Here is a 27,566-nt window from a genome sequence, read left to right on the forward strand (position 1 = left end):
CCGCTCTGAATAGCCCCAGAAAACAAAGTCCCGGAAACTGGGGAAAGTAATACATCCCGCTCACTCACCGCATCGGGCTGCTCGAAAGTGAATGCAGACAGGGGGTGTAATCCAAGGTCCAAAAGGAGAAACTCCCGCTCCCACAGACATAGCGAGCCTAGAAGCCATGGGAGACCGGTCACCAGACGCTGTAGCCGCCTCTCTATAGCGCGCTGGGACTCCCCCCCCCCCCCATGTTTTCCAGCCACAGGTCGATGAGCTCCTGTGTGGCATCGATTAGATTCTCCCGTAGCTCCTTGGACGGGTTAAGCGCTGCTGGGTCCATGTTGTGGTCGCGTCGTACTGTCACGGTCCGGGGCAGCGGCCGTGTAAAGAGTGGAAAGGAGGACTCAAAATGCAGCACTTCTCAGATGTGAAGGCGATTTATTGACGATATCAAACATAAAGTGGAGATGGCAAAACAGAACTAAGGATGAACTAAACTGGGTGAAACTACACAAAGGAGTGGCAAACCTGAACATGAAGGGAGAACAGCAGGGAGAGCACGCAGGGGATTTCACAGGGTATGAACACAGACGACGCGACGAGGAACAGAGGCAAACATACACTATAAGTACACAGAGAGACACTGGGAAATCACACACAGGTGGGAGACACAGCTGGACCTGATTAACCTGACGAGACAGGGGAACACTAACACCAGGGACCAATAGAGGGAGTACAAACCCAAAAACCCAGTATCCAAAATCCCAAAATACAAACCATCCCAAAACAGCCCAAGAATAATAAAGAGAATAATAACAATAAGGAACACAAACACAAAGTCACTGAGTCATGGCCGCAGGACCATGACACTTCGAGATGTTGGGGGGCTTGTAGGCCCAAATAAAAGGCATGATAATGGCATCCAGCCCTTTGAAAAAGAAATACCTGAGAAAAACGGGAACGTTCTGGAATAGGTACGTGAATTTAGGGAGCACAATCATTTTAATTATATTGATACCGCCAATCACTGAAAGTGGGAGAAGTTTCCATTTATCTATCATACACTTGAGCTCATCAGTTAGCACCGAATAATTAAGCCTGAAGAGGAGTTTTGAGTTCCTAGGGATGTTAATACCCAGGTATGAAATATAATCATGGGAGACCTTAAAGGGCAAACTAGACAGGAAACTTCTTCCAATTCATGGTGAACCCTGATAAGTGGCCAAAGGTGTCAATCAGTTTAAGAAGTGGTGGAAGGGAGACCTTTAAGTCTGAAAGAGCCAATATTATATCATCTGCATAAAGACCTATGGTGTACTCTGATGTGCCACAATTTATACCAGAGATATGTTGCAGGGAGCGTTGCAGGGAGGCAACAACCCTGCTTGGTCCCACAGTGTAAGAGGAACGGGAGCGACCTCTCATGGTTGGTAAGGACCGAGGAACGAGGGCAAGCGTAAAGCAACTTAACCATATTCAAAAATTTCGGCCCAAATCCAAATTTGTCAAGAGTAGCAAACAAATAACTCCACCTGGGCATCAAGTGAAATCACAGCAGAATTGGGCAGTGTTGTTGAGTACATTGCATTTAAGAGACATCTAGTATTTGAGAAAGAAAGTCTATTGGGGATAAAACCCAATTGATCAGGATGAATTAAATGGGAAAAACTCAAAATGTCAAAAATCTGTTTTTCATAATATAAATATCATCAAATAACTTTAGAAAAACTTCCATTTGACTCGTTACATTTAATGTTAAAAAAATATATATTTTATTGTTTAATTAATGTTAAAATGTTAGTCTGCCAAATGTGCAGCAATTTAATCTATTTATTCTCTATAGCTGATAGTTTGTGGGGCCCAGGTAGACTGTATAACTGCATCTCTACCAGTTTGTCTGCACTCCAGCCTCCTCTGTGCCATGTGAAGGGATTTTCCTTAATGCAGGAGAAATGATCTCAACAAAAAGGAACAGTTTCGGCCATCGCACAGTGGAACAAATTCGCTTCTTAAATAAAAATTTTAAAAAGGGCTACCTTAAAAGCATCATGTATTTAATTTGCAAGTTCATAAGCATTTTTCTTTTCACAATCAATTCTACCCCCAGGTCAGAAATATGTATAGGAAAATTTCCCCAATGTAATATTATTGATAAATACACCCATCTTGCGATTAATTGCATAAGTGCATGGAGGCAGGACCTCACAGCAGAAGCATACTCCATAATGTGTTGTACATTATTACATGTATATTATATGTAATGTGGTGTTTTCCAATTATTGTATTTACCAACATCAAGAAGTGAAAAGCAAAGAAAGACCACACCATGGTGCATGTTTGAACAAGGAGAGTTTACTGGTCAAAATTATTTATTAAACAAATAAACCACATTTTTTAACCCCAAAAAATACACGTTAGAAGCAACACAACGGCGGCCCATATCAGACAGAACTCCACTCTGTAGAGTGAGTGGGCAATCATTATGAAGCAGTTGGTTTTATTTTATGGATTCAAGCTGCTCTTCATATTTTTGGCCACCAGATGTCACCAGAGAGGACTGTGTTGAAAAGCTTCGAGTAATGAAGCGTTTTTCAATACAAGCTTCAGAAAGCTTCATTTGGCCATCACTAATAGTTTGTTTCGCTCCTCTGAGTTCACTACTTTACTCGCTGTGGATGAAAAAGCAGCTCTGCCTGTGCAAACACCTCTTCTGCGGTAGACTCACTTTTCCCCTTCTTCCTGTCCTGCTGTGGCTTGTTACTGTGCAGTCACGTGACTCATCTGCAGGCTGCAGAGAGTGAGAAAGAGGAGTAACAGATATGATTATTAGTGTTAGTAGGACGGAGATTGAGAGTAGAATACAACAGAAAATGAAGGAAAGGTGGCAAAAGCAATGGAGGGAAGAGAGGAAAGGGCGATGGTTTTACAAAATCCAAAGGAAAGTGGGAGACATGAGAAGTACAGGAAGAAACAGGAGAGAGTAGACGGTTACATCTCGACTTAGATTCGGACACACTGGTTTTAATAGCACATTACGTTCAATAGGAAAACACTGTACAGGGGAGTGTGACTGCAGTAGGGAACAGGAAATATATGTTTTATTGCATTGTCAGAAGTATGATATTGAAAGAAGACAACTAATCAGAAAGCTGGACGATATGAGAGTAAAACTGGACTTGATTTATTTATTTCGCACGAGCTCTATAAGTAAAAGTTACTTTTCCAGCTATCCAAAACATGCAGCTCAACTGGAAACTCAAAGTCACCCACTGAAAACTGACTTAGTTTGAAAATAAAAGAGACCATTTAAAGATTCAACCAATGCTAAATTTTGAATCTATCCAAAACATGTCTAGTTAATGATAAAGGACTGAACAGGTCTCCAGTAAATCTAATCAACTTCTAGATGGTGATTTGTGGTTAGAGATCAAATTTACTCATAAATGTTTTACCGGATAGATTTGAGCACAGTAGTTCCATAACCCAGTTGTCCTCCAATAATTTCCACCTACACAGATTTGAAAACTGCTTTTTTAGGATGGTGCCACGTTCTTTGTCACTCCTCAGCGTGCTGAACACGTAAAGATAGCATCCCTACAGACGACAGTTTGCTGAGTGAGACTTTCTGTAAAAAAAAGTTCTTTCATTTAAGATCTCGAGCTCTGCTCATTAGAACAAGAGAGCAATGACAAGGAATCAGAGCATTTGGGCCCTGCAGGGATTTGACACTAGGATCTCTGTTTAGTTACATCAGTTCTGTGATGGAAATTTCTTCTAATTTTAAGTGTTGTTTACATGTTTTAACAATCTCACCTGTGTTACTTAGTTATATAGATATGTAATGGCATCACATGTGTGTCAAATGTTGTTTTACACATAGTGGGGCATGTCTTTGGATGGTGGGAGGAAGCTCGCCGCGGAGTCGTCCGCTGCACAGCAGCAATCGCCGCGGGGGAGAGGCGTTTCCACACCGCGGCCACAGAGTTCCACTACTTGCCGCTTAGCTCACCCGCCTCCTGCTTGGCGGGTGAGCTAAGCCACCAGATGTCATCGCAAGATGAGGACGAGGACGTCATTTCTCAATTGTCACCAGTGCCATCCAGCAGGAAGCGGCGCCTCCGCCGTCATTCCACACTACAGCCAGAGCCCATTCGTCAGAACAGCAGGCAATGGTGAGTGATGTTGACTTTACCCCTATTGCTTCACCTGTAAATAGTAATGGGGACTGTTTTTCTCTCACGGCTGAGAGAAGTGAGGTGAAGGCGGTTCGTTCTATGGACATTCATTCAGTAGAAAGAATAGACTTTCTGACTGATTGTGACATTTTTTTCCGTTAAAAAGTCAGAATGTATGGACAAGACTCTGATTGTGCACCCTGACCCGGCCCACGTTGACCGCAAAGGCCGGGTCCTAAGGAGGATTATCTCTGCTATGTTATAGAATTCTTCCCCCCAAAGACTCAGAGCCGACCAATAAATGTTAAGACAGAACTTATCCAGAGGAACATCAGCTGTCCACAGTGCTGGAGGACAGGCGGCATGCTCACTGAATACATCAGCAGCCAGAAGGAGGCGCTCATGGAGAGAGTGAAGAAACTAGAGGTTAGACATGGACAGATGCAACAGTCATCAGCAAAACAAGCCCCTAGGAAACGATGTATGAATGCTTGTGTTCATCTCATTATTAATGAGAGCCTGAAGGTAAGAGTTAAGTACTGATGTCTGAATCATAACAGTTACCATACAGCATGCCATATTATTTCACAGGTAACTGCAGGAAAAATCTTCTTGATGCATGCTCAATCAATCAATGTGCTTCTCATTTTTTTTGTTTTGTTTTTTTATAAAATGTTATAAAATAAATCAGTTATAATCAAGTGGAGTGAGTGGAAAGACACAACACATTTACTCGTGAAGCAATATGTTTCACAACTAAATGGGATCAGCTGCTCATCAATGGTGACATTGGGCCCAGGGTTGTAAAACAGGGGGAGGTGGTGCACCCACTTATCCCACACTGTCCTGATGGCATCTAGCTTGTCTCTCTGCAGTCGAGCTGGTCTGTCGTCTCGGTTATCAAAACGGATAATCCTGGAAATTTTGTGGAAGTTTTCCAGAGACATTGATGCACGGAAAGGTTCTTGCCGGTTTCTGCATCCCACAGGATTCTGTGGATTCCCCTTTGGACCTGAAAACTCCTGCAAGGATAAAAACCCCAAAGTAGGCCTTTGGGGTTCTTAGTAAATTTGGTCCATCTCCTTCCACCTCTCTCCAAAAACACACCTTCCTTCTAGATTACTGCAATCCAGAAAAAATTTCTGGATGGAATCTGGGATGAAAAGCTTAAATGAAGCCTTGATGTCCTGCACATGAGTAACTGCCAGCTGTGTTGGCCCTGGCTTATTACAGTAACAGCTCTGCAGGGTGGCTCATTTCTTGGGCAAGAAGACCATTCAATTTCACCAGTTATTGACATCCATATTTCTTCACTTGCTGTCTGGTGGGCTTGTTCTGGTCCTGGAGCTGGCTGCAGATGGGGTACTCGTCTTCGTTTTGTTACTAAATGGTGCTCAACCTCATCCTCTTCTTCAAAGTCACTGTCAGACTCTGAATTTTCAGAAATGTGAAATATTCTGAAACCTCTTTGTCAACATCATCATCCGAAGCCCCTCTCTCTTCCAAAATCAACTGGATGGCCCTCGCAGCAGATAATCTTTTGCCATCTTGATCAGTTGTGATAAAGAACCACACCGGCAAAGTCTTATTTATAGTATTATGCCCCTAATTTGCAGGTGGGACAGGGTATGAGAAAATAAAATTTGGATCCCTCAAGAAAGAGGGTAAAATGTGTGGGAATGTCAGAGCAGACGGTGTTGGTAGTTGAATTTTCAACAATGTTGCAACTTTGTGCGGAGCAGGAGGGGAAGAAAACACTATCAGCAGCACCAGAAAGGAGGAGGACAGAGTGTGGGAACACAGGACCTACACTTTCAACACTTTTACTAGACCTGGGTCCAGTGGACCCGAATACCTTGTATGTAATGTAAATGCGTGGGGGGAGGTACAGTATGAGGTCATTGAAAATTAGTTCAGATTTATGTTCTTCACAGAAAATAAGCCAAAGCCAATGAATTTCAGGTTGAAAAAATAATTAATTGTTTAATTTTTCTTTTGAAAAAAAGTGAAAACGGGTCTCACAGACCCGAACACCATACAAGGGTTAATCATAATTATGCAAATTCTCATGACCATTGATCAACAACCACTGACCAAAACCCACTGATCAAAGACCACTGATGGCCATGAGTACCATTCACAGAGAGTTGGGGAATGGCTGCAGCTGAGAAAAAGACAGAGTGGATGTGCTATTAGATCGATGCTACTGTGACGAGATTGATATTTGAACACTGAATCGTATAAATGTCTATTTTTTTCTTTATGGAAATGTAAAAGAAAAGTACACTGCAAAAACTCAAAATCTTACCAAGTATATTTGTCTTATTTCTAGTCAAAATTATCTCATTACACTTAAAATAAGACACAATCAGCTACAGGGCAACATTTCAGTAAGCTAAAGGAACTTGTTTCAAGACAGTGAATCTTGAAACTAGAGAAAAACTAGAGATTTTTCACTTGTTCCATTGGCAGATTTTTTCACTTAATACAAGATATTTTAGCTTAAAATAAGTGAAAAAATCTGCCAATGGAACAAGTGAAAAATCTCTAGTTTTTCTCTAGTTTCAAGATTCACTGTCTTGAAACAAGTTCCTTTAGCTTACTGAAATGTTGCCCTGTAGCTGATTGTGTCTTATTTTAAGTGTAATGAGATAATTTTGACTAGAAATAAGACAAATATACTTGGTAAGATTTTGAGTTTTTGCAGTGTATACTTCAAACACACTCCATGAAAAATGGCTTAACCTTTTAATGTTGATTTTTAGCTCTATGTTATTTATAGCCTAGGCTATGAGACATTAAACAGCAGAAGCAGAGTCAAAGTTTTAGAGACATGTACATTTACATTTCATGTGTGTTTTTATTGTGTTGACTCATTATTGTGGGAAGTAAAAGTCATTCAAATGTGTTCAGAATTCATCTCATATATCATTACACACTGCTCTCCTCCACAGCTGCCTTTAATGTGAATGAAGTTGGCCCTCCCACCAATGTTCCCTCTAATGTTTCACGTGTCTGAGTGAACGCACAAACTCCCCGAGTGTCCCTTGGACCACTGTGAGCGACAGCAGACGTGTGCACTGTGGTCACACCAGCATTGAATCCATCCAAGTTAAATGTTTATTAAAATAATCATATTACAGCATTTACATTTATATAGACTACTTTTAATTAACTGCTTTAATTAACTGCACTTTCATTGTAAGTGCTTTAACTGCCACTTGCAATGAAAATGTAAAAAAATCTAGTCATTGACCTGTGTAGTATGTTAACACTATTGGAAGTAAAAATAACTTGAACTCCAACTCCAACTTCTTCCAACTGAAGGAGTCACTTGGATGAGTGACGAAATGTTTCTCCCACTGAAAATGTCCAGATGAACAGAATCAACCTTTTGGGATTTACTTACCTGGATGATTAAGCACGCATCAAGACGTTATTTTATTAATATTTTTAAAATGATAGCGGCACACACGAAAATTTTTGCAGCACAAACCTGCACAAACGTTTAACATCAATTTTGTTTGATTTGGGTAAAGGTTGACCTTTTGACCTTTACATTTTCATTAATATCTTTAAAACAGAAGCAGCACAAATGACAATTTTAGCAGCACAAACCAGCACAAACATTGCACAATTGATTGACACCAATCTTGTTTGATTCCATTAATGTGGGGGGGCTGGTTGACCTTTGATGACCTCTAGAAATTTTTATTAATATCTTTAAAATGATAGTAGCACAAAAGAACATTTTTGCAGCACAAACCTGCACAAACGTTTGATACCACTTTTGTTGGATTTGAAGAAGGTGGGGGGCAACTTCACTCACATCTGCCTTTATAGGTTAAACATATCTACACTGGCATTGGTATCAGCAATACTGGCCCTGTATTTACTTGGTATTGGACAGACACTAGTATTTGTTGTATCATCACTCATCTCTAACATACAGTGAATTTTATAAACCGCCATCTTTATTCATTAAAATACGCAAAATACTTTTAACTGTGAAGATTTGGAGAAACAGTTTTTTGGCATCACTTCATAGAGTTTTAACTGTTTGCTGCCAGCTGTCTGGTCTCCTTAAAATATGTGTGCTGCATATTAAACTCGGCGTAGCAGCCTCAGAGTCATCACCTTTGCAGGCCATGTATTTGCAGTAAGCACAATGAGCATGTGCAAAGACAGTAGGACACAGAGTCATGAAAATAAATTATTAATAGAAGATATTTTAGTTGGCCATCATCTGTCTGTCTGTCAGTCATTCTAATAAATGGCTTAGAGCTTCCTCATCTTCACATTTCTGTTTTCCTCATATAGGTAGGTGGTTTCAGTGGAACTGCTCGTCTGCAGACTGTCGAGGCATACAATCCTGACACCAACACCTGGCTGGATATGCCCCCCGTGCTGAGCCCCCGCAGCAACTTTGGCATCTCTGTGATGCATGACTGCCTGTTTGTTGCAGGGGGCTACAACGGCTTCACCACCACCCCTAATGTTGAATACTACAATGTCAAGACTGGGGCCTGGTCTGATGCCTGAGACATGGAGATCTCCCGCGGTGCACTGAGTTGCTGTGTGGTGTACGGGCTGAACAACATGGCTGAGTATGCTGCTCCTCGCTACTCCCTGGAACTCCCCAGTGAGGAATCACTTCATCATACTATGAATTTTATTATTGTGCAAAATAAACTGCTAATGGTATTTGATTGAGTAGAAGTGCTTGATGGAGTTACAAAAGCTTGGTCGTTTTGTTAAGTTTCACGTATGATGGAGGGCAGTGTAAAGAAATTGCTCGACTCTGGGAACCCAACACGTCTGCTGAGTCTCCATGCTTGGCGTTCGAGTGAGAGTACCTCACATGCGCCTGCTCGTGCAAGAGATTAAAGAAGTGTTTGACGGGCGGAGGGACGATGGAACTCGAGCACAGCACGCTGCCAAACAAATTTTCCGTAAACTGCTGCAAAGTGCCATGCAACACACAAAAACACACAATTTTTAAAAGGTATCTATTTAATGAGGAAAACTTTCAAAGTAAAATACGTTTGTCCTGGTCAGGAAAGACATCAGTGTAATCAACAGAACTGCATCAGCTAATCACACAAATACAAACAGAATAAAACCCACAAAATAAGAAATTAGAAAATTTCTAATTAGTAAGAAATTAGTAACGATATCTGTAAACAAATCTGAAGTCTAATACGAGAACTTCCATCAGTTTCTGTTGCTGAAACTCGCAGACATGACGGGAACATCTGCAGTGAAGCTGCACAGCTGTACCCTCACAGACAGAAGCCTGGTCAACTTCATTTCATCTGCCAGTCTCACCAGGTGGAAAGCATTATCCATGCAGAGGGCATTTAGATGTTGCTGCTTTTTTTTTTTTTGCTGTTCGTTTATGAGGCTGGGGAAACCTGCAGTCAGCTGAGGCTGAAGAAGTCACTTCGATCAGTGACGAAACCACTGAAAACAAATGAACAGACTCAACCTTTTGGGATGCAGCGAGAACAGTTTCAGTCCATGGAGCTCAATTAAACCATGTTCGGACCGGATCCCGGCAGCAGCAGTGGGAGGTGCAGCATCGGTGTGCTTGCTTATAATTAACCTCATCTTTACAAACAGCCATTAAACCATCAGGAAATGACAAGAAATAGTTGGCATTAAAACACTCCTCTGGATGAAGAGAAAGGGGAAACGTCACAGTGCTGATATGGGCACGTGCAGCAGGTGGAACTCACGTTATAATGAGCCTGCCATGGTCCTGGGTCCGGTGACCCATGTTTTTGATTATTTAATGTTCTGTGATTTTGTACTTTTTCATGGTTTTATCTTTCTATTTCTAGTTCCCTTAGTTATTCTTTAGTATTTTTGTAGTTTCCAGCTCTTAGGTTTTTGTCACTGAACCTGACAGTGCCAAATTGCTGACTGTCTTCCAGTGTCCTTCCTTCTGAGATGTGAGGTCGAGGTCGAGTAGGATGTGACCAATGCAGCCGGGACGCCACTCTGCAGGAGCAAGGAGAAAGAAATTAACATGTAATTTATCCTAACAGTAATGGTGTACTAACCTGATCCATGTGTTTTATTTATTGTAGGTACAGTGGGATATTCTCCTACTATCACTACTCTCAAATCCAGTGTCCAATAAGTGACACAGTATTGGATATTTTTGACATGGGATGCATTGACACACCAGACAGGTACTTAGTACCTTCCATTCATCCTTCCAAGCCCCAAGATGGTGGTAAAATGTCTCCTAACAGTCTGCTATGGGTTTATGAGTGCACTAAAGAAATTACATGCAGTTTATTTGTGATATTACACCAATTCATTGTGATGAACTGGCACGTTTAACAAAAATGTTCAGAGATATCTTGAAGTTGTAAAACAGAAATTATTCCTCCAATTGAAGGATGGGCGGATGTTTCCTTCGTGGCCCACCATATCCCAGAATTCATAGTGCGGCCCAGCCAATTCCAGGTTCGACGTTTTCAGAGAGGTCTGAGAGCCTATGAAATGGCAGCATGCTGCCTGTTTGTCATGGCCGCATTACCCCGGTGCCATTTAGGTTTTTTGGTGTTTCTCTCCCTGTCTCTCATTTTTGCTAAGGGAAAGGGAGTGTGTGCGTTCAGCAGTCTTCAGGGCTTTCCAGGGGGGCATCTCGGAGAGTTACCCGCCATTAAAACAGCCACACCTGTAAGATGATGGCACTCAGCTGTTGCTGATCAGCCGCATCTGAGGGGCTACTTAACAGAGGAGCTGAGCCTCAATGGACACTGGATTGTTGAGAGAAATCAGTTAGTTCCTGGCGTTGAGAAGTGGTGTGTACTTACCAGTTGCTTGTTGTATTCCCAGAGTTTTGAGGATACAAGTGGAGGGAACTGATCACTTTGTACACAGACAGGACGAGAGGGAAGGAAGATTATTATCATCATGTGCATGAGACAGAGCATCCAGTATAGGCACTGCTGTGTGATCGCTAAAGGAAAAGACACAGCCCTTCCTTAAATACAGACAGAGACAAAGAACATTCCACTACTCTCACGTTTCCCCATCCCGGAGGGGGAACTATACCTCCAGGCCTATTCCTCCAGAGACAAAGTTACAACTTATCCTCCATTTAATTGTCACTCGCGATATTCACATTCCCAATTTTCCTTCGAGAGGCCTCTTCCTTCTCTAGGGCTCAGAGAGGTCTCGCGGTCCGCCTAACAAAGAGGCATCTGTATGTCTCAGTCTAACTTACTCATAACGCCCCACTATGTGTAAAATAACGTTTGACACACGTGTGATGCCATTACATATGTATATAACTAAGTAACACAGAGGTGAGATTGTTAAAACATGTAAACAATACTTAAAATTAGAAGAAATTTCCATCCCAGAACTGGTGTAACTAAACAGAGATCCTAGTTTCAAATCCCAGCAGGGATTTTTTTTTGTTTTGCAATCTTTATGTGTTCAGCACGCTGAGGAGTGACAGAAAGGATGAGGAATCATCCTAAAAATGTGTTTTCATATCTGTGTAGGTGGAAACTATTGGAGGACAACTGGGTTATGGAACTACTGTGCTCCTTTGTGTCAAATCTATCCAGTAAAACATCCATGTAGAAGTTGATTAGATTTACTGGAGACCTGTTCAGTCCTTTACCATCAACTATGTTTTGGATAAAATCAAAAATTAGCATTGGTTAAATCTTTAAATGATCTCTTTTATTTTCAAACTAACTCAGCTTTTCACTTTGAGTTTCCAGTTGAGGTGCATGTTTTTGGATAGCTGAAAAAGTACCCACAGAAAACTGAGAAATATAAGGAGAACATGCAAACTGCTCATTCCTCCTGTCAGGTCTGAGCCACTATGCTGCCCATTTTACAACCCTGCAAACAAACGAGCTGAAAGTTGAACTCTACAGCTTGTTGTGGTCCCCTCTGGCTTTAGGTGCTGACATGCCTTCCAGCTGTTCTCCAGCATTTTCATTTACATCCATAAAATATCTCCACACATTGCTCCTCTTTCTCTCTGTCTTAGTGATGTGTCGGTCGCGAACGAAATGGCTCTTAGAGCTGGATCTTTGACGTGAACGACGCGAGCCGGCTCCTTTTTGGGAGCTGTGGTTTGGGTTTTTTTTCTTTCTCTCACCCTCTCTCTCACGAGCCTTGTGCTTTGCCCTGGGCAGAGGGGGGAGGGGCGGTAGTTACAGCAGTAGCACAGGAACAGAGAAGGAGGGAGAGAGAGAGAAAGAGAGCCAGGGACAACAACGCCACATTAGAAAGGTATAGTAATCATCCACAACTATTTTCAGTTGCAGATGATAAAGGATTCAGAAAGTTTATTCATGCAGGTCCATATGACAGAGAATATGCATCTTCTTTTTGTTTTCATATTTTAATTTATATTTAATTGTGTTGTGGTTTGCAGTGTTTTGTGTTGTTTCACTTTAAATTTGTAAAAGGAAAAAGCTGAAAATTTAAATAGTTAAAAGTTGAAATGTAAATAGTTGTTTTTTGTATTATATGATTTATTTATTACATTTTATGTGGAGTGAATAAATAAAAGTATATTTACGGTGGCGCCTACAGACAAAGCACATACAAACTTCAAAACACGTCCGAACTCCACAACACGTAAAAGCTCCAAAACACGTACAAAAGACAACAGAAGTGCTCCAGGATGCTGGGCGCAGTGTTGAGCTTTTGTTACTTAGTGGCTACACAAGCCAGGAAGTACCAACGACCGGATTTGGTCTGTGGTAGTAACAGGTAAATGAACTGTTTTTTAAATTGAATATATATGAGTGCTTGTGTATAAATACACAAACAATACACACATGCTTTCAATCGTGTAGTTTAAGTGATCTAGGCAGCTCTGTTTTGGAAGTTCAGTCCATGCTAGAAATGTGTTTTGGAGTTTGTACGTGTTTTGTCTCTAGGGGCCACCGTATATATTTATATATAAACATATATAAATAAAACCACTTGTTTTTACATTAGTAATTACTTTTCTGCATAATTTTATATTATTGTTAATAATAAATTAATTAAAGCAACAAAACAACCTGAAGTTCAGGTTCGGAGCCGAAAGAGTCGGTTCTTTTTAGTGAGTCGAGCCGAAAGAGCTGGTTCTCTAAAAAGAGCCAGAAATCCCAGCACTACTCTCTCTGCAGCAAAAATGCATTTTCTGTGTGCAGCTGAGTCACGTGACCTCACAGTAACGAATCCCAGCAGGGCAGGAAGAAAGGGGCGGAGCAAAGTGCGTCTGCCGCATAAGAAGAGGTGTTCGCACAGACAGAGCTGCTTTTTCATCCACAGCAAGTAAAGAAGTGAATCTACAGGAGAGAAACAAACCAAAGCATCGATCATAAACCACTACCAATGTCTGGATCGATATCTGCATCGATCTGCCCACCCTTGTCTCCTGGATCGGAGCTGAGATCAGCGTGAACCACGTGGGTCTCTGCTCCCTGATCTGTTTCCTGTGTTTGGAAAGAGTTCCAGCTTCATCACGGAGTTTCTCTCGGTCTGTGGGCTCATCTAAAGGTAAGCACCGAGCTAACTTTACTGTGAGTTCAGTTCATGTTGAGTTTAGCTCCTGAATGAGGTCTTCTGCTTCTCTCCTCGGTGTCTGTTCACAGTTTATTGTGAACACATTGAGAGAAGAGTGAGAGAGTGTTTGGAGAAAAACACCAACTAACCATTAGCTCAGCATGCTGGGAGAAGTTGGAGCAGAAAAGTCTTTTCACTGATAAAAGCTCATTGATCAATGACCATGAGTACCTTTCACGAACAGTTTGGGGAATGGCTGCAATCACAGCATGAGAATGAGAATTTGCATAGTAATGATGAAGGAACTGACCTCCCAGCCCATTGTTCCTTCAGTGGTGCTAGTTTCAGCCATTATGTAAATGTACTGTTTATAAGGTTGGAGTCAGCTGAGACTGAAGAAGTCACCTGGATGAGTGATGAAAATTTCTCCTACTGAAAACTTCCAGATGAACAGAATCAAACTTTGGGGAATGGTGGAGTTTGGAGAGAGGCATCCTTGGGTCTGGAGAGACTTGTGAAGTGGTGATCAGGTGTTTGTGGAAACCACAGGAGGAGCAATCAGAGTGAAATTTGTACTTTGTGTTGTCAGATATGAGACACTTTGACTCTTCAGTGCAGTGTGGAGCCTAACAAAGATCTGTTTTGTGTCCCAGCTGATCAGCAGGAGGAGAAGAGTCTGACGGAGCAGCAGAGGAACATTTTCAGCCATCTGGACTCAGCTGAGTCACTACAGAGGAAACAATGAGCTCAACACAGGAGGTGAAGAAAATATCACAGTTTCACCAAATAATCAGTCACGTCTAAAACTCTCATCCTCCCAACCTGTTATATGACTGTGTTGTATTTTATTGTATGCTATGTTTTTATTTTATATCTATTATGTTTACAAACATCAAGAAGTCACAAGCAAAGGGAGACCACACCATAGCACATGTTTACATAAGATAAGATAAGATAAGATAACCTTTATTAGTCCCACACGTGGGAAATTTGTTTTGTCACAGCAGGAAGTGGACAGTGCAAAAGTTATGAAGCAAAAATTAGAATACAATTAGAATAAATACAGTACACAACTGTACAGAATAGAATAAAATAAAATACTATATACAGTAGAATAAAATAGAATAAAATATACAATAAGATAAAAATAGAATACGAATGCTGTATACAACTGAGTAAAAATACAACGATGCCAGAAAAGATTATTGCACATTAGTGTTATTGCACATGTGTGGATGTGTGTGTTTGATCAGTTAAAGTCTTTATTGTGGAGTCTGACAGCAGTGGGGAGGAAGGACCTGCGAAATCTCTCCGTCCCACACCGTGGGTGCCGCAGTCTCCCACTGAAGGAGCTGCTCAGTGCTGTCACAGTCTGCTGCATGGGGTGGGAGATGTTGTCCAACAGGGATGACAGCTTAGCCGCCGTTCTCCTGTCACTCACCACCTCCACTGGGTCCAGAGGGCATCCTAGAACAGAGCTGGCCCTTCGGATCACCCTGTTCAGTCTCTTCCTGTCCCCAGCAGAGATGCTGCCGCCCCAGCAGACCACACCATAGAAGATAGCAGAGGCCACCACAGAGTTATAGAAGGTCTTCAGGAGTGGGCCCTCCACTCCAAACGACCTGAGTCTCCACAGCAGGTACAGCCTGCTCTGCCCTTTCCTGTAGAGGGCGTCTGAGTTATGAGTCCAGTCCAGTCTGTTGTTCAGATGAACACCAAGGTACCTGTAGCTGTCCACAGCCTCAATGTCCATACCTTGGATGTTCAGTGGTTGCCGTGGAGAATGCTTGTGCCTGCGGAAGTCTACCACCATAAGGATATTCATCAAAATTATTTATTCATCAAATTTCAAAACCTTTTTAATCACACAAAAAATACATGTGCAAAGCACCACAACAGCAGCCCGATATCAGACAGAACTGTCACATGATATTAAACATAATGAAGCGGTTCATTATAATTTGTAGATTCAAGCTGCGCTTCATATTTTGACCAGCAGATGTCACCAAAGAGGACTGTGTTGAAAAGTAATGACAGTTTGTTCCACGACTGCATTTCACTGGGGGAGGGTTTTGATTATCGATTAAAATCGATTCTAGGTTGGATAACGTGATATTGATCCATTAAAATCCTGAAACGATTTTTAAATATGAATAAATTTTGCCTGAAACACCAGAAACACCAAACAGCTAAAACAGTAAATGAGAGCAGTTACACGGATTCTGCACAAAGACGTAAACAAAGACGTCAGGGCTGAAAGCCGGCAGCTCACTGATTCTGATGCGTCGGCGGGTCCGCCTCTTATGTTTACATCTTTTTTGGCGCTAGATTCTGAAGGTGCATTTTTTTTCTGTTTTATCCTCAGTTACTTTGACACAAAGGCATCTGCTGTGATGCTTACACCTCTGATGAAGTCTCACAAGTGTCAGCTTTCGTTTTAGAAATGTAAAATATGGATATGTACTGATAGGTAATGATCAGAATTCTAATATATCTGATTGTGTGACGCAAAATATCCCCGAATCGAAATCAGTGACGATGCCCAGCCCTACATTTCACTCACTGCCTGTGTTTGTATATCTGTCACTGCAGGACCAATATGGAGCGAGAAGTCAGCGCTCTCAGGAGGCTGACAAACCTCACAGAACAAATGGGAAGAAGAAATACACCTGTGACGAGTGTGGAAAATCTTTTCCCTGGGCGCGTTCCCTAAAAAGACACCAACTCATCCACAGTGGAGAGAGACCGTTCAGCTGTGACGACTGTGGAAAGTCTTTTACCCAGTCTGGAAGCTTAAAAACACACCAACTGATCCACACTGGAGAGAGACCGTTCAGCTGTGGAGACTGTGGAAAGTCTTTTACCCACTCTGGAAACTTAAAAGCACACCAACTGATCCACACTGGAGAGAGACCGTTCAGCTGTGGAGACTGTGGAAAGTCTTTTACCTACCCTGGAAACTTAAAAACACACCAACTGATCCACACTGGAGAGAGACCATTCAGCTGTGATGAGTGTGGAAAGTCTTTTACCCAGTCTGGAAGCTTAAAAACACACCAATTCCTCCACGGTGGAGTTAAAGCGTACAGCTGTGAAGAGTGTGGGAAGGATTTTCTTAAGAAGGATTCACTACAAATCCATCAGGTCATCCACACTGGAGAGAGACCGTTCAGCTGTGACTTGTGTGGAAAGTCTTTTTCCTGGAAGAAAGCCCTAAAAAGACACCATCTCATCCACAGTGGACTTAAAGCGTACAGCTGTGATCAGTGTGGCAGAGCTTTTACTCACAGTAGCAGCTTACGGAGTCATCTAGTTACCCACTCTGGAATTAAGGCATACAGCTGTGACATTTGTGGAAAAACTTTCAGCCATGTAGGATACAGAAATATTCACCTACGCATTCACACCAGACATGATGTGTACAGCTGTGATCAGTGTGGTAAACTATGTTTAACAGGCACAGAGTTACAACACCACATGTTTACCCACACTGAGGAGAGACCTTATAAATGTGACCTGTGTGAGAAGACTTTTAAATCTCCACGTTACCTGAGACGACACCAACAGATCCACATAAGAAAGACTTTCCAAGTGCAGTTACTGTGAGGTATTTTTATTTTTATCTCGTGATTTTAGTCTGACTGTCTGAAACAACTGTTAGCAACATGTTAGCATTTCTGCTGCATGGAAAAGCAGCTCTGAGTGATTATTCAGATTTGAATTACAGTATTTTAGTGGTAGCAGTTGAGAATTACATTAGTGTTATTGCAGTATTGTTTCTATTATAGTTTTTGCAACACATTAAGCTGAGTATTATAAAGCAAACAGTAAATGGATGTTATTTTATGTCTTGTCTTTTCTTAGTCCTGGATGTTGACACAGATAATGTTTTGTTTTTTGTTTTTTTTTCAGGCGACGTTCGCGATAAAAAGTAACGTTGCGTAGAGACAAAAGTGGACGAAAGAGAGGCAAACTTGTGGCTCCACAACTATAATTATAACGTAACATAGACTATATGATATAAAGGATATTGTCACATCTTGAGACTCAGGTAGGCTGTGGTCTGTAAATGATGTCAGTTGGTACTAAGGGACCCACATTGTGCAAACCAAATATCTCCACGCTATTACACCAGCGGCAGGATGGATCCATGCTTTATGTTGTTTAAGACAAATTCTGCCCCTAAAATCTGAATGTTGCAGAGATTGAAAAATGTTGCCTGGTTTGATGGGTCTCAATCTTTTCTTGGCCACTTTTGTTGATCTTGAATGTAAAAGAACCCACCCATCACGTTAATCACACTCTAGAACTTGTTTTAACATATGGCATAGAAACTGAACATTTATAATAATAATAATGGATTGGATTTATATAGCGCTTTTCAAGGCACCCAAAGCGCTTTACAATGCCACTATTCATTCACTCTCACATTCATACACTGGTGGAGGCAAGCTACGGTTGTAGCCACAGCTGCCCTGGGGCAGACTGACAGAAGCGAGGCTGCCATATCGCGCCATCGGCCCCTCTGGCCATTTAACAGTGTTTCCTGTAAACCCACTCTTGTCTTTTGCTAATACAGTGTCTTGCAAACATATTCGGTCCCCTTGAACTTTTCTCACATTTTGTCACATTACAGCCACAAACATGAATCAGTTTTATTGGAATTCCAGGTGAAAGACCAACACAAAGTGGTGCACACGTGAGAAGTGGAACGAAAATCATACATGATTCCAAACATTTTTTACAAATAAATAACTGCAAAGTGGGGTGTGCGTAATTATTCAGCCCCTTTGGTCTGAGTGCAGTCAGTTGCCCATAGATGTTGCCTGATGAGTGCGAATGACTAAACGGAGTGCACCTGTGTGTAATCTAATGTCAGTACAAATACAGCTGCTCTGTGACGGCCTCAGAGGTTGTCTAAGAGAATATTGGGAGCAACAACACCATGAAGTCCAAAGAACACACCAGACAGGTCAGGGATAAAGTTATTGAGAAATTTAAAGCAGGCTTAGGCTACACAAAGATTTCCCAAGCCCCTCTGCTTTTTTAGGCCCCTCTGTCTTCCAGTTGGGATTCGTGAGGCAGACACTGTGTCTACTTTTAAGATTAGACTTAAAACTTTCCCTTTTACTAAAACATATAGTTATGACTAGACAGGTGACCCTGAATCTTCCCTTAGTTATGCTGCAATAGGTGTAGGCTGCTGGGTGGTTTCCCATGATGCATTGAGTATTTCTTCCTTAGTCACCTTTCAGTCACCTGTTAAAAGGGAGATTTTCCTTCCCGTTGTCACCAAAGGGATTGTTGGATTTATTTGTATGTATTATAGTAGGGCAGGGGTCCCCAACTAAAGTAGCAGGAGGTCCACTACCTCCATGATCCAATAAATCTGGGGTCTGAACAGTTTAAATGAACCAACAGAAATATTTTCATTTATTTTTATATAACATTTATTTAGCAATATATATTTTTGTCTGGAAACTCCTGATCAATTATTCATTTACCCATTAAATCATCTGCTGAACAGACAATCCACTTCAAGTACTAACTATAAGCAGAATACAATTTAACAATAACATTACTTTTTACCACATCTGTTGCACATGCAACATTAAGGTGTCTTGATGCATGGTCAGTCATCCACGTAAGTAAATCCCAAAATGTTGATTCTATTCATCTGGAGGTAACATTTCGTCACTCATCCAAGTGACTTCTGAAGAAGTACATGAAAATAGAAGAACCATCTCTGAATCGAGGAGGGGGCCTAAGGGTACATGATTCACCATCTTACAGTGCTGGGATTGCAGCCATTCCCCAACTCTCTGTGAATGGTACAGAATCAACTATTTTGGGAGAACATTTAGGTACAAGCAATTTACCACAAAAAGACTAAATATCCAGGAAAATTGAGAAGAATTTTGAGCTGTGCGGTAAACATGTTTGACAAACCTAACACATACATCTATCCATTCCATCCATTCGCTTCCGCTTATCCTTTTCAGGGTCGCGGGGGGTGCTGTCATAGGGCGAGAGGCGGGGTACACCCTGGACAGGTCACCAGTCTGTCGCAGGGCCAACACACAGGAACAGACAACCATTCGCACTCACATTCATTCGCAAATTCACACCTAGTGACAATTTGGATTATCCAATTAACCTATCCCCACAAGCTGCATGTCTTTGGACGGTGGGAGGACGGTGCTTTATTAGCTGCTTCGGTGAAAAACAAATCAACAATGCAAAAAATAAATAAAAATAAAGTGTCGGCAGTATAAAAGAGTTGTGGAGCAGGGAAATTATTTTACTGCTATTGTTAAATAATTGTCATCATTACCATTGCATTAATAATAAAATCTGGAGTTTATATTGCATTCAGGGGTTAAACAGTGTCTCTTTCAGAAAGACTGAGTTGCAGGCTGACAGGAAGTTGTATGCAGAAGTGAAAGCAGATAGTTATTTTGAGCCGCAGGCTAAGACGAGGCTTTAACAATGTAACAGATAGCTTTAAGAAGGCCTTAAGCAGTTATGACTATTTTATACACAATGCATATCTGTGCTTATTAAAGAGTTGGAGCTCGGTCAATTAATTGGGGGTCGGAAGCTTTGTTCGGCGCGATGTTCGGACAATCTATTGTGCAAGTGACTTGGAGCCATAGAAGGAATTGCAATACATGCTTACAAAACACTTATATATCAGATCATTTTATATTAAGGTTTTAGTAGAGGTTCTTGGTTAAAACATTTATTTAGTAGAAGACATACACATAGTCTCAGTGAGCTTCTGGTCTGGTAAAAGGTCAGAAGTGCAACAGGTGAATTGAGAAAGAGCATTTGAGGACGAGACACAGACAGTAGGTGAAGAGGTGACACAAAGAGCATGTGAGGTCGTGACACACACACATAGAGTTAAATTTATTCAGAGGAACCGTTTCTTGGTGTCTCGGCAAGAAAGAGGAACAATTCATTTTAAGATAAGAACGGAAAGTACCAAGCCATGAAAATAGAAGATGGTTTTCTGGGTGAAAAGTCATGATGATGTTGATCTGATCCATGTATAAAATGTACCGGTGACGCATGAAGGGGCGTCAGTAAATAAACCCTGATGCTATAAAATATCTGTACATGCTTTGATTAAGTCGAGGACTACTGGCTGTCTGCGTACAGAGTGTCTTCCCACGCGTGTATTCATTAAAATCATTGTTTGACCAAAGATCCTCTGGACCATGGGTGGTGTGTACTCTCCTTCCTCAACTTTGAATCTTAACAGAGTGTAGAGTAGTTTATGTTTATGGTGTGGGAAATGAGTTAAAAAGCAGAGTGGCTTTGGGGACGAAGGTGGCTCTCCTCCTCTCAGTCCTGCAGGAAATGCAGCGGAGGCGTCTCCCAGAGGGGAGCCACTGAAATGCTGGGTGAAGAATGTGAGACATCAACAATTATGTTATGATAAATTACGTAATAACTACAACAGAAGACTGACCTTTGTGGGGATGCTTGGAGCTTGGGTCCATTAGTATTTTCTTTTACATGCTTCCTTTAGCTGCATTATTCAGTCTTTTAGTGACCTGTCTTATCATTTCTATGCTGATGACATTCAGCTGTATATGTCCTTTAAGCCTAATCAACTGGATACGCTGTCCATCCTAGTCCAGTGCTCAACCCAGGTTTCTGATTGGCTTTCTAACAATTACATTGTTTTAAACATGAACAAGACAGAGACCATGATCATAGCATCTCCTGATCTATATTCTAAAATCATTCAGGTTCTTGGCCCTTTCTGTTTTTCTGCTGAGCCAAATATTTGAAATCTTGGAGTAATATTTGACTCTTCTTTGGGCCTTGACTCACACGTAAAGTCTCTGTCTCGTTCCTGTTTCTTTCATTTAAGGAATATTTCTAAACTGCGACATATGGTCTCCTTAGCTGAACTGGAAAAAATTGGCCATGCATTTGTGTCATTGCGTTTAGACTATTGTAATTCCCTGTTTACCAGCTTGGATAAATCATCTCTGTACAAAATGCAGCAGCCAGACTACTAACTCGCTCTTGCAAGCGAGTTCACATCACTCGTATTTTATGTTCTTTACATTGGCTCCCAATAGATTTTAGAATTCCCTTTAAAATTATTGTTTTAACGTACAGAGCAGTACATGGCCAGGCACCAGATTATTTATCCAAGCTTCTCACAAAATACACTGCTGCTCGTTGTCTCCGCTCACAGGCTCAGAGTTTGTTGGTTGCTCCCCGAACACGACTGAAGATGAAAGGGGGCGGAGCCTTTCAGTCTGTGGCACCAACGCTGTGGAACAGTCTACCTCCACAACTACGTTTGGTTGACTCTGTGGAATCCTTTGAAAAGCAGTTAAAAACTTTACTGTTTAAACAAGCTTTCTGTTGACCAATGCTTTTTACATTCTTAATTTACATTTAACCTTTCACGGTTTGCGGGCAAGCCGTGTGGAGATGTAGAAAAGGACCCAAAAGGCGGCAGCTCTGGTGCAGGTGAGTGTTTATTGACAGGGGTGTAAGTACAAACAGCGGTGGCGACAAAACATGAAACCGGAAACCTAAACTGGGTAAACTAATAAGACAAACCAGAATGAGGATGCAGGGAGGTCCGGAGAAATACATACGGGGAGACGCAGGGAGACCGAGGGGAAACAACACAGACGAACCAGCAATTACCATGACAGAAGACACAACTTAAATACACTCAGAGAACACAGGGAGATTACACACAGGTGGGGAACACAGGTGACACTGATAAACATAACGAGACAGGGCAGGAGTGAACACAACATGACGCATACTGACGAGAGACTGTCAAAGTAAAACAGGAAGTACACAGAGGTTCAGACAGGAGGAGAGAGAGCACGGGGAGAACACAGACATAACAGGCTGGGGGAAACATGGAATAAACACAAAGAGAGACGAGAGCTCATAAATACACAGAGGGGCACAAAGGGGGTAAGAGTCACAAAGGGAAAACACTTAGGGAACACCACAACAGGACACCTCAGAAAACATGGCCTAAATAAGGAGCGAAAATACAAGGAAACAAGAATACTGGGCCAACATGGCCCAGGACCATGACAGTACCCCCCCCCCCCCCCTCAAAGGCTGGCTCCAGACAGCCCAACAAGAAAAACAGCCAGAAAAAACAGAAAACAACCCGACCAGGGTGGGCGGCGGGGGTCCAGGACGGAGGGCTCGAGGCAAAACAAAACAGGAGCACCAGAAGGCCAAAAGACAAAAAGGAAAAACAAAACACGAGACCCAACCCAAGAAAACCAATGAAACGAAACACACCACAGCCCAAGAAAAACGGAGTCCAAAACAGAAAGGTCCAGGGGGCCGGCAGCACAGGAGTCCAAAACAGAAGAGTTCAGGGGGCCAACCGTGCGGACGGCAACGGCGGCGATGTGGATACAGTTCGGGAGGCCGGCCGTGCGGACGGCAACGGCGGCCACTCAGGCGAAGGCGGTCCGGGGGCCGGCCGTGCGGAAGGCAACGGCGGCCACTCAGGCGATGGCGGTCCGGGGACCGGCCGTGCGGAAGGCAACGGCGGCCACTCAGGCGATGGCGGTCCGGGGGCCGACCGTGTGGAAGGCAGCGGCGGCGACGAAGGAGACCACGGAGCAGTTCAGGGGACCGACCCCGACGGCGGTGACGTCCAGCAGGTGGCCCGGAAAATGGCCGGCGATATCGAGGTGCAGAACGAGGCTTGGGCGGCGGCTTAACAGCCGCAGGACCAGGCGTAGCAGAAGCAGAGGCCGGACCAGGCGTAGCAGAAGCTGAGGCCGGACCAGGCGTAGCAGAAGCAGAGGCCGGACCAGACGAGGATGAAGACTCTGATGAGGCCGGACCAGACGAGGATGAAGACTCTGATGAAGCTGGACCAGGCGACGACGAGGCGGCCGCAGGTGGCGGCTGGACAGGCTCCTCGGACCCTCCAGCGGAGACAGGCGGCTGAACGGGCCCCTCGGACCCTCCAGCGGAGACAGGCGGCTGAACGGGCCCCTCGGACCCTCCAGCCGACGAGGCATGAGGCTGGTGTGGTTCTCCGGAACCACCAGCTGACGAGGAAGGCTGCTGGACGGGCTCCTCGGGCCCCCCAGCTGAAACAGGAGACAAAGGCCGGAGCGGTCCCTTGGACCCTCCAGCGGAAACAGGAAACAAAGACCGGAGCGGTCCGTCGGACCCTCCAGCGGAGACACGAGACGAAGGCTGGAGCGGTCCCTCGGATCCTCCAGCGGAGACACGAGACGAAGGCTGGACGGGCCCCTTGGACCCTCCAGCAGAAGCCATCACAAAGCCAGCAGGCATGGAGTCCACTGGCAGACATGAAGGAAATGGGTGCTGTGCTGAGCACTGGCCCTGCTCACTTGAGGGAAGATGAACAACTTTAATAATTGACCAACGCGTTTCGGCTTGTGGCCTTCATCAGGGTCATAGTAAAACATTGTAAAAATTGCTTAAATAAAAGACAGGAAACAGAAAAAACTTCAAATTAACCAGTCAAAACTTCATAGATAGGTCAGCTGACATATAATAGGTAGGTATTGGTTAATTGGCTCACGCCCAAGTAAATACCGGACTAGATCATTACTGATGAGGAGGAGGGGGGTCACATAACCCCCATATGTCTGAAAATAACACATGCATGAAATGCATAAGGAGGATGCTATAAATATACACACGGGTTTAAAAAAAAAAGGGGGGGGGTCTTTAATGGTAAAAGCACGTTTGAATTAGAAAACAAGACTACAGGAAGGAATAAAATCTCCAACTACATACTAAACGAAAAAATGTTTGGCTGCCCAGACAAAACCCTCTTTTGGGTCCAGATTTGGACCAGAGTCAGGGGATTGGGGATCCCTGTAGTAGGGTCTACCTTACCATGTAAAGTACTTGAAGGAGACTGTTGTTATGATTGAAATAAAACCCAACTGAAAAACTAAACACACTAACACTTTGTCACAAATTCAGCAGAGAGAAGTCCCTCGCTGTGCACACAGAGCCGAGAAAAGAGACGCTCATGTCTGTTCATTTCTGCTCTGTTTGATGAAAACTGTGTTACTGAGGAACAATGAGAGGACTCGCCTCTGAACACTCAGCGTGAGGAGTTGACACTGCAATAACAATCACACATCAACATACAGAAGATTGTTTCAGTGTTAGGTTTAGTGAAATTTGAGGTTAATGGTGTGCCTCAGACTTTGTAATTCCTGTGTGTATGACTTATTTAAACATTCTCCTAAATGCAAAACAACGTTTACCTTTTAAGACTAAATAAATCTGAAAGCTTTTCCATCCTAAAAGAGTACAGCAATGTGTAGTTTATGATGTTCTAAAAGTTTCAGCAGCTTTTTGAATTTGTCACATGTGTGGAAAGGTATGAGTGAGTCTTTGTATCGTACTGTGAGTGATGCTCGTCAGCACACAAACCCAGAGTTTCTCTACAGGAACACAGAGAGAGTTATTCCCTGTACTGTAAGGACACATTCAGCATTGTGCAGTAAATCCAGATCACCGAGTTAAACGATTACATGGATGTGAGTGTGATCATCAGAGCAGCACTGATCAGTGTCAGGTTATAATGACCAAGATGTACACAAACACTAAGTTTGATATTAAAATGTGTGAAGTGTAAATTCAGCCAAAGCCTTTAACTGGGCTGTGAAAAAATACAAAATAACAGTATTTAATGCTGAGGTGGTGTCAGCTGTATAATATAATTCTGCATCCATCCTAGTAAGAAGGAAAGGAACCACTGTATGTGTTTGTTCTTCACATGCCGTTAACTGAGAATGAAGTCATTTGGATGAGTTTTTCTTGTATTTTGTTCATCTCACATCTCTTATTCGCTTCCATATGAGGGGTTAGTGATGCCCAAATTTGTCGATGGGGTGTTTGTCGATGGGGTGAAGCAGGGCAGGCAATGAGCGGCTGGCATCTGACAATGTTAGTACCACATGATGTGCATATAAAGTTATGATGGGTTTCACAGTTACTAATTGCAACGGCTAGTGGCTCCATAGCTAAAGCAAAGTGCAGGGGGGACCGCAGACCCAAATGTAAATGGAGTCGTTTTCCATATGAGTGTAGCAATAGCTCTGGCCTTGGATGTGAAAGGGGAAGTCTTGCAGACTTTATGAAAAATTCCACGACACCTTCATGATGGAAAATGGCTGAAAATAAAAATGGCTTTCATTTTAGCCAGCTTCTCATTTTACAAACAGTCTCCACTGAAATGCAGCCAGATGCTGCTCCTTTTCTCTCATTCTTCAATTGTTCTCGAAACTCTTTTTCTCTCTCTATTGATCTGTGTACCTGGTTTGTACCACTTCACTCGCTGTGTTTAGAGCATCTCCTCCCTTTCTCCTTTCAATTAATCATATGAAGCTAGGTTGTCTTAGTATGTGATTTGCTGCATGGTGAGCCGTCAAACTGAAGTCTAAAGTCTGCCTGCATGAATTTTCAGCAGAACTGAGAGAGATTATTTGGCTCCCCCCGACAGAAGCCTGTTCATCTCATTCGAACTCTGCTCATTACATTGTGTTAGCATGTTAGTAATTTTACTGGATGGAAAAGCAGCTCTGAGTGATTATTTAGATTTGAATCACAGTTTTTTTAGTGATAGTATTTGAGAATTATATTACTCTTGTCGTATCATTAATTTAGTATTATTATTAGAGATGGCACAATACCACTTTTTATGTCCGATACCGATAACCATATCATAAATGATGATAAATTTGGAAATCTGCTGATACCGATATAAATCCAATATAGCGTATTTTATAATGAATAAACATTTTTTTATATCTTGCTGCATTTTGTACAAGTTGCTACTCAAAGTTTTAAAAAAAACAAGCAAAACTAACTATTCTGTTATACCTTTATGCAAAAAATACACTACACCCAAAATATTTCATAGTTCAGCAATACTGATCAATCTATTAAACTTAAACCTGCACCATCCTCCGTATTCTGTTTTTTTATTCAGTTTTTAGTGGCTATATTAAGCAACCTAACTAATAGGGTTGCAAATACCCAGGAAAAAAAAGGGGAACCATCCTCCCCACCCTCAACCTCATAATGCTTAACTGACGTAATTGTCTTTAATTTAATGCACATGTAAAAAAAAAAAAATTATGCACAGAAATCAGTACTTTTTCTACAATAATTACATAGATTCAACATCTTTCTTCAACAGAATTGTAGACTACATAGATGGTATCTTTCCAAAGGAAAAAGTACTATAGCTTACTAGGGTATATTAGACTTAATAGTTACTATATACAGTAATGGACTTCTATACATTGTACATCAGATAAAAACTTTGGTTGTAAGATCCAGATATGTATTTAATAAAAGCTACACATGAGAATAAGAAAGAAAAGTATGTCTTTGTACCGCCTTTTCCCTGTTCATGCCCTATCGGCCCCCCTGGCTACACTTTGCTAGATCCGCCCCTGCACAGTTACCAGCCATCAGAAAAGCTGATCAGCTGATCATTGATCAGCTCCATGATTGACACGTAGTGCTCCGACGTGCTAAGGTTTTGAGCTCGGTTTCGCCGTGTCGCAAGTTTTGTGAGGTGCTTTTGTGATATTTAATGGATCGGATTACATTTTTTATTTCTCTCCGATATCCGATCTAGTAATTTAGGTCAGTATCTCTCTAATTATTATAATACTTTTGTTACTATTATAGTTTTTGTAGCACATTAAACTGAGCTAAGTGTTATGATGTAAGCAATAAAAGATAACTGGACGTTGGCAAAGATGCTCTTTATTTCAGGCGATGTTCAGGATTAAAATGGTGGTGGGAAAGACTTTCATTGTGACCTTTGTGGAAAAACTT

The 27,566-nt window shown here is 42.2% G+C and overlaps 2 protein-coding genes across 4 annotated transcripts in view; one reads left to right on the forward strand and one right to left on the reverse strand.

The window, feature by feature from the left end:
- Positions 1-27,566, reverse strand: part of LOC113029840 (uncharacterized) — a 272,650-nt gene that overhangs the window by 233,996 nt on the left and 11,088 nt on the right. The gene's annotated exons all lie outside the window — the stretch shown is intronic.
- LOC145431014 (uncharacterized) lies at positions 13,423-18,292 on the forward strand. The gene is made up of 3 exons (XM_080306301.1): positions 13,423-13,694; positions 14,354-14,459; positions 16,293-18,292. Exons 2-3 carry the CDS (start codon positions 14,442-14,444, stop codon positions 17,304-17,306), a joined length of 1,032 nt encoding a protein of 343 aa, XP_080162427.1. The 5' UTR covers positions 13,423-13,694; positions 14,354-14,441; the 3' UTR covers positions 17,307-18,292.

Source organism: Astatotilapia calliptera, chromosome 9 (assembly GCF_964374335.1).
Source record: "Astatotilapia calliptera chromosome 9, fAstCal68.1, whole genome shotgun sequence".
In the NCBI taxonomy this organism is placed as follows: Eukaryota; Metazoa; Chordata; class Actinopteri; order Cichliformes; family Cichlidae; genus Astatotilapia; species Astatotilapia calliptera.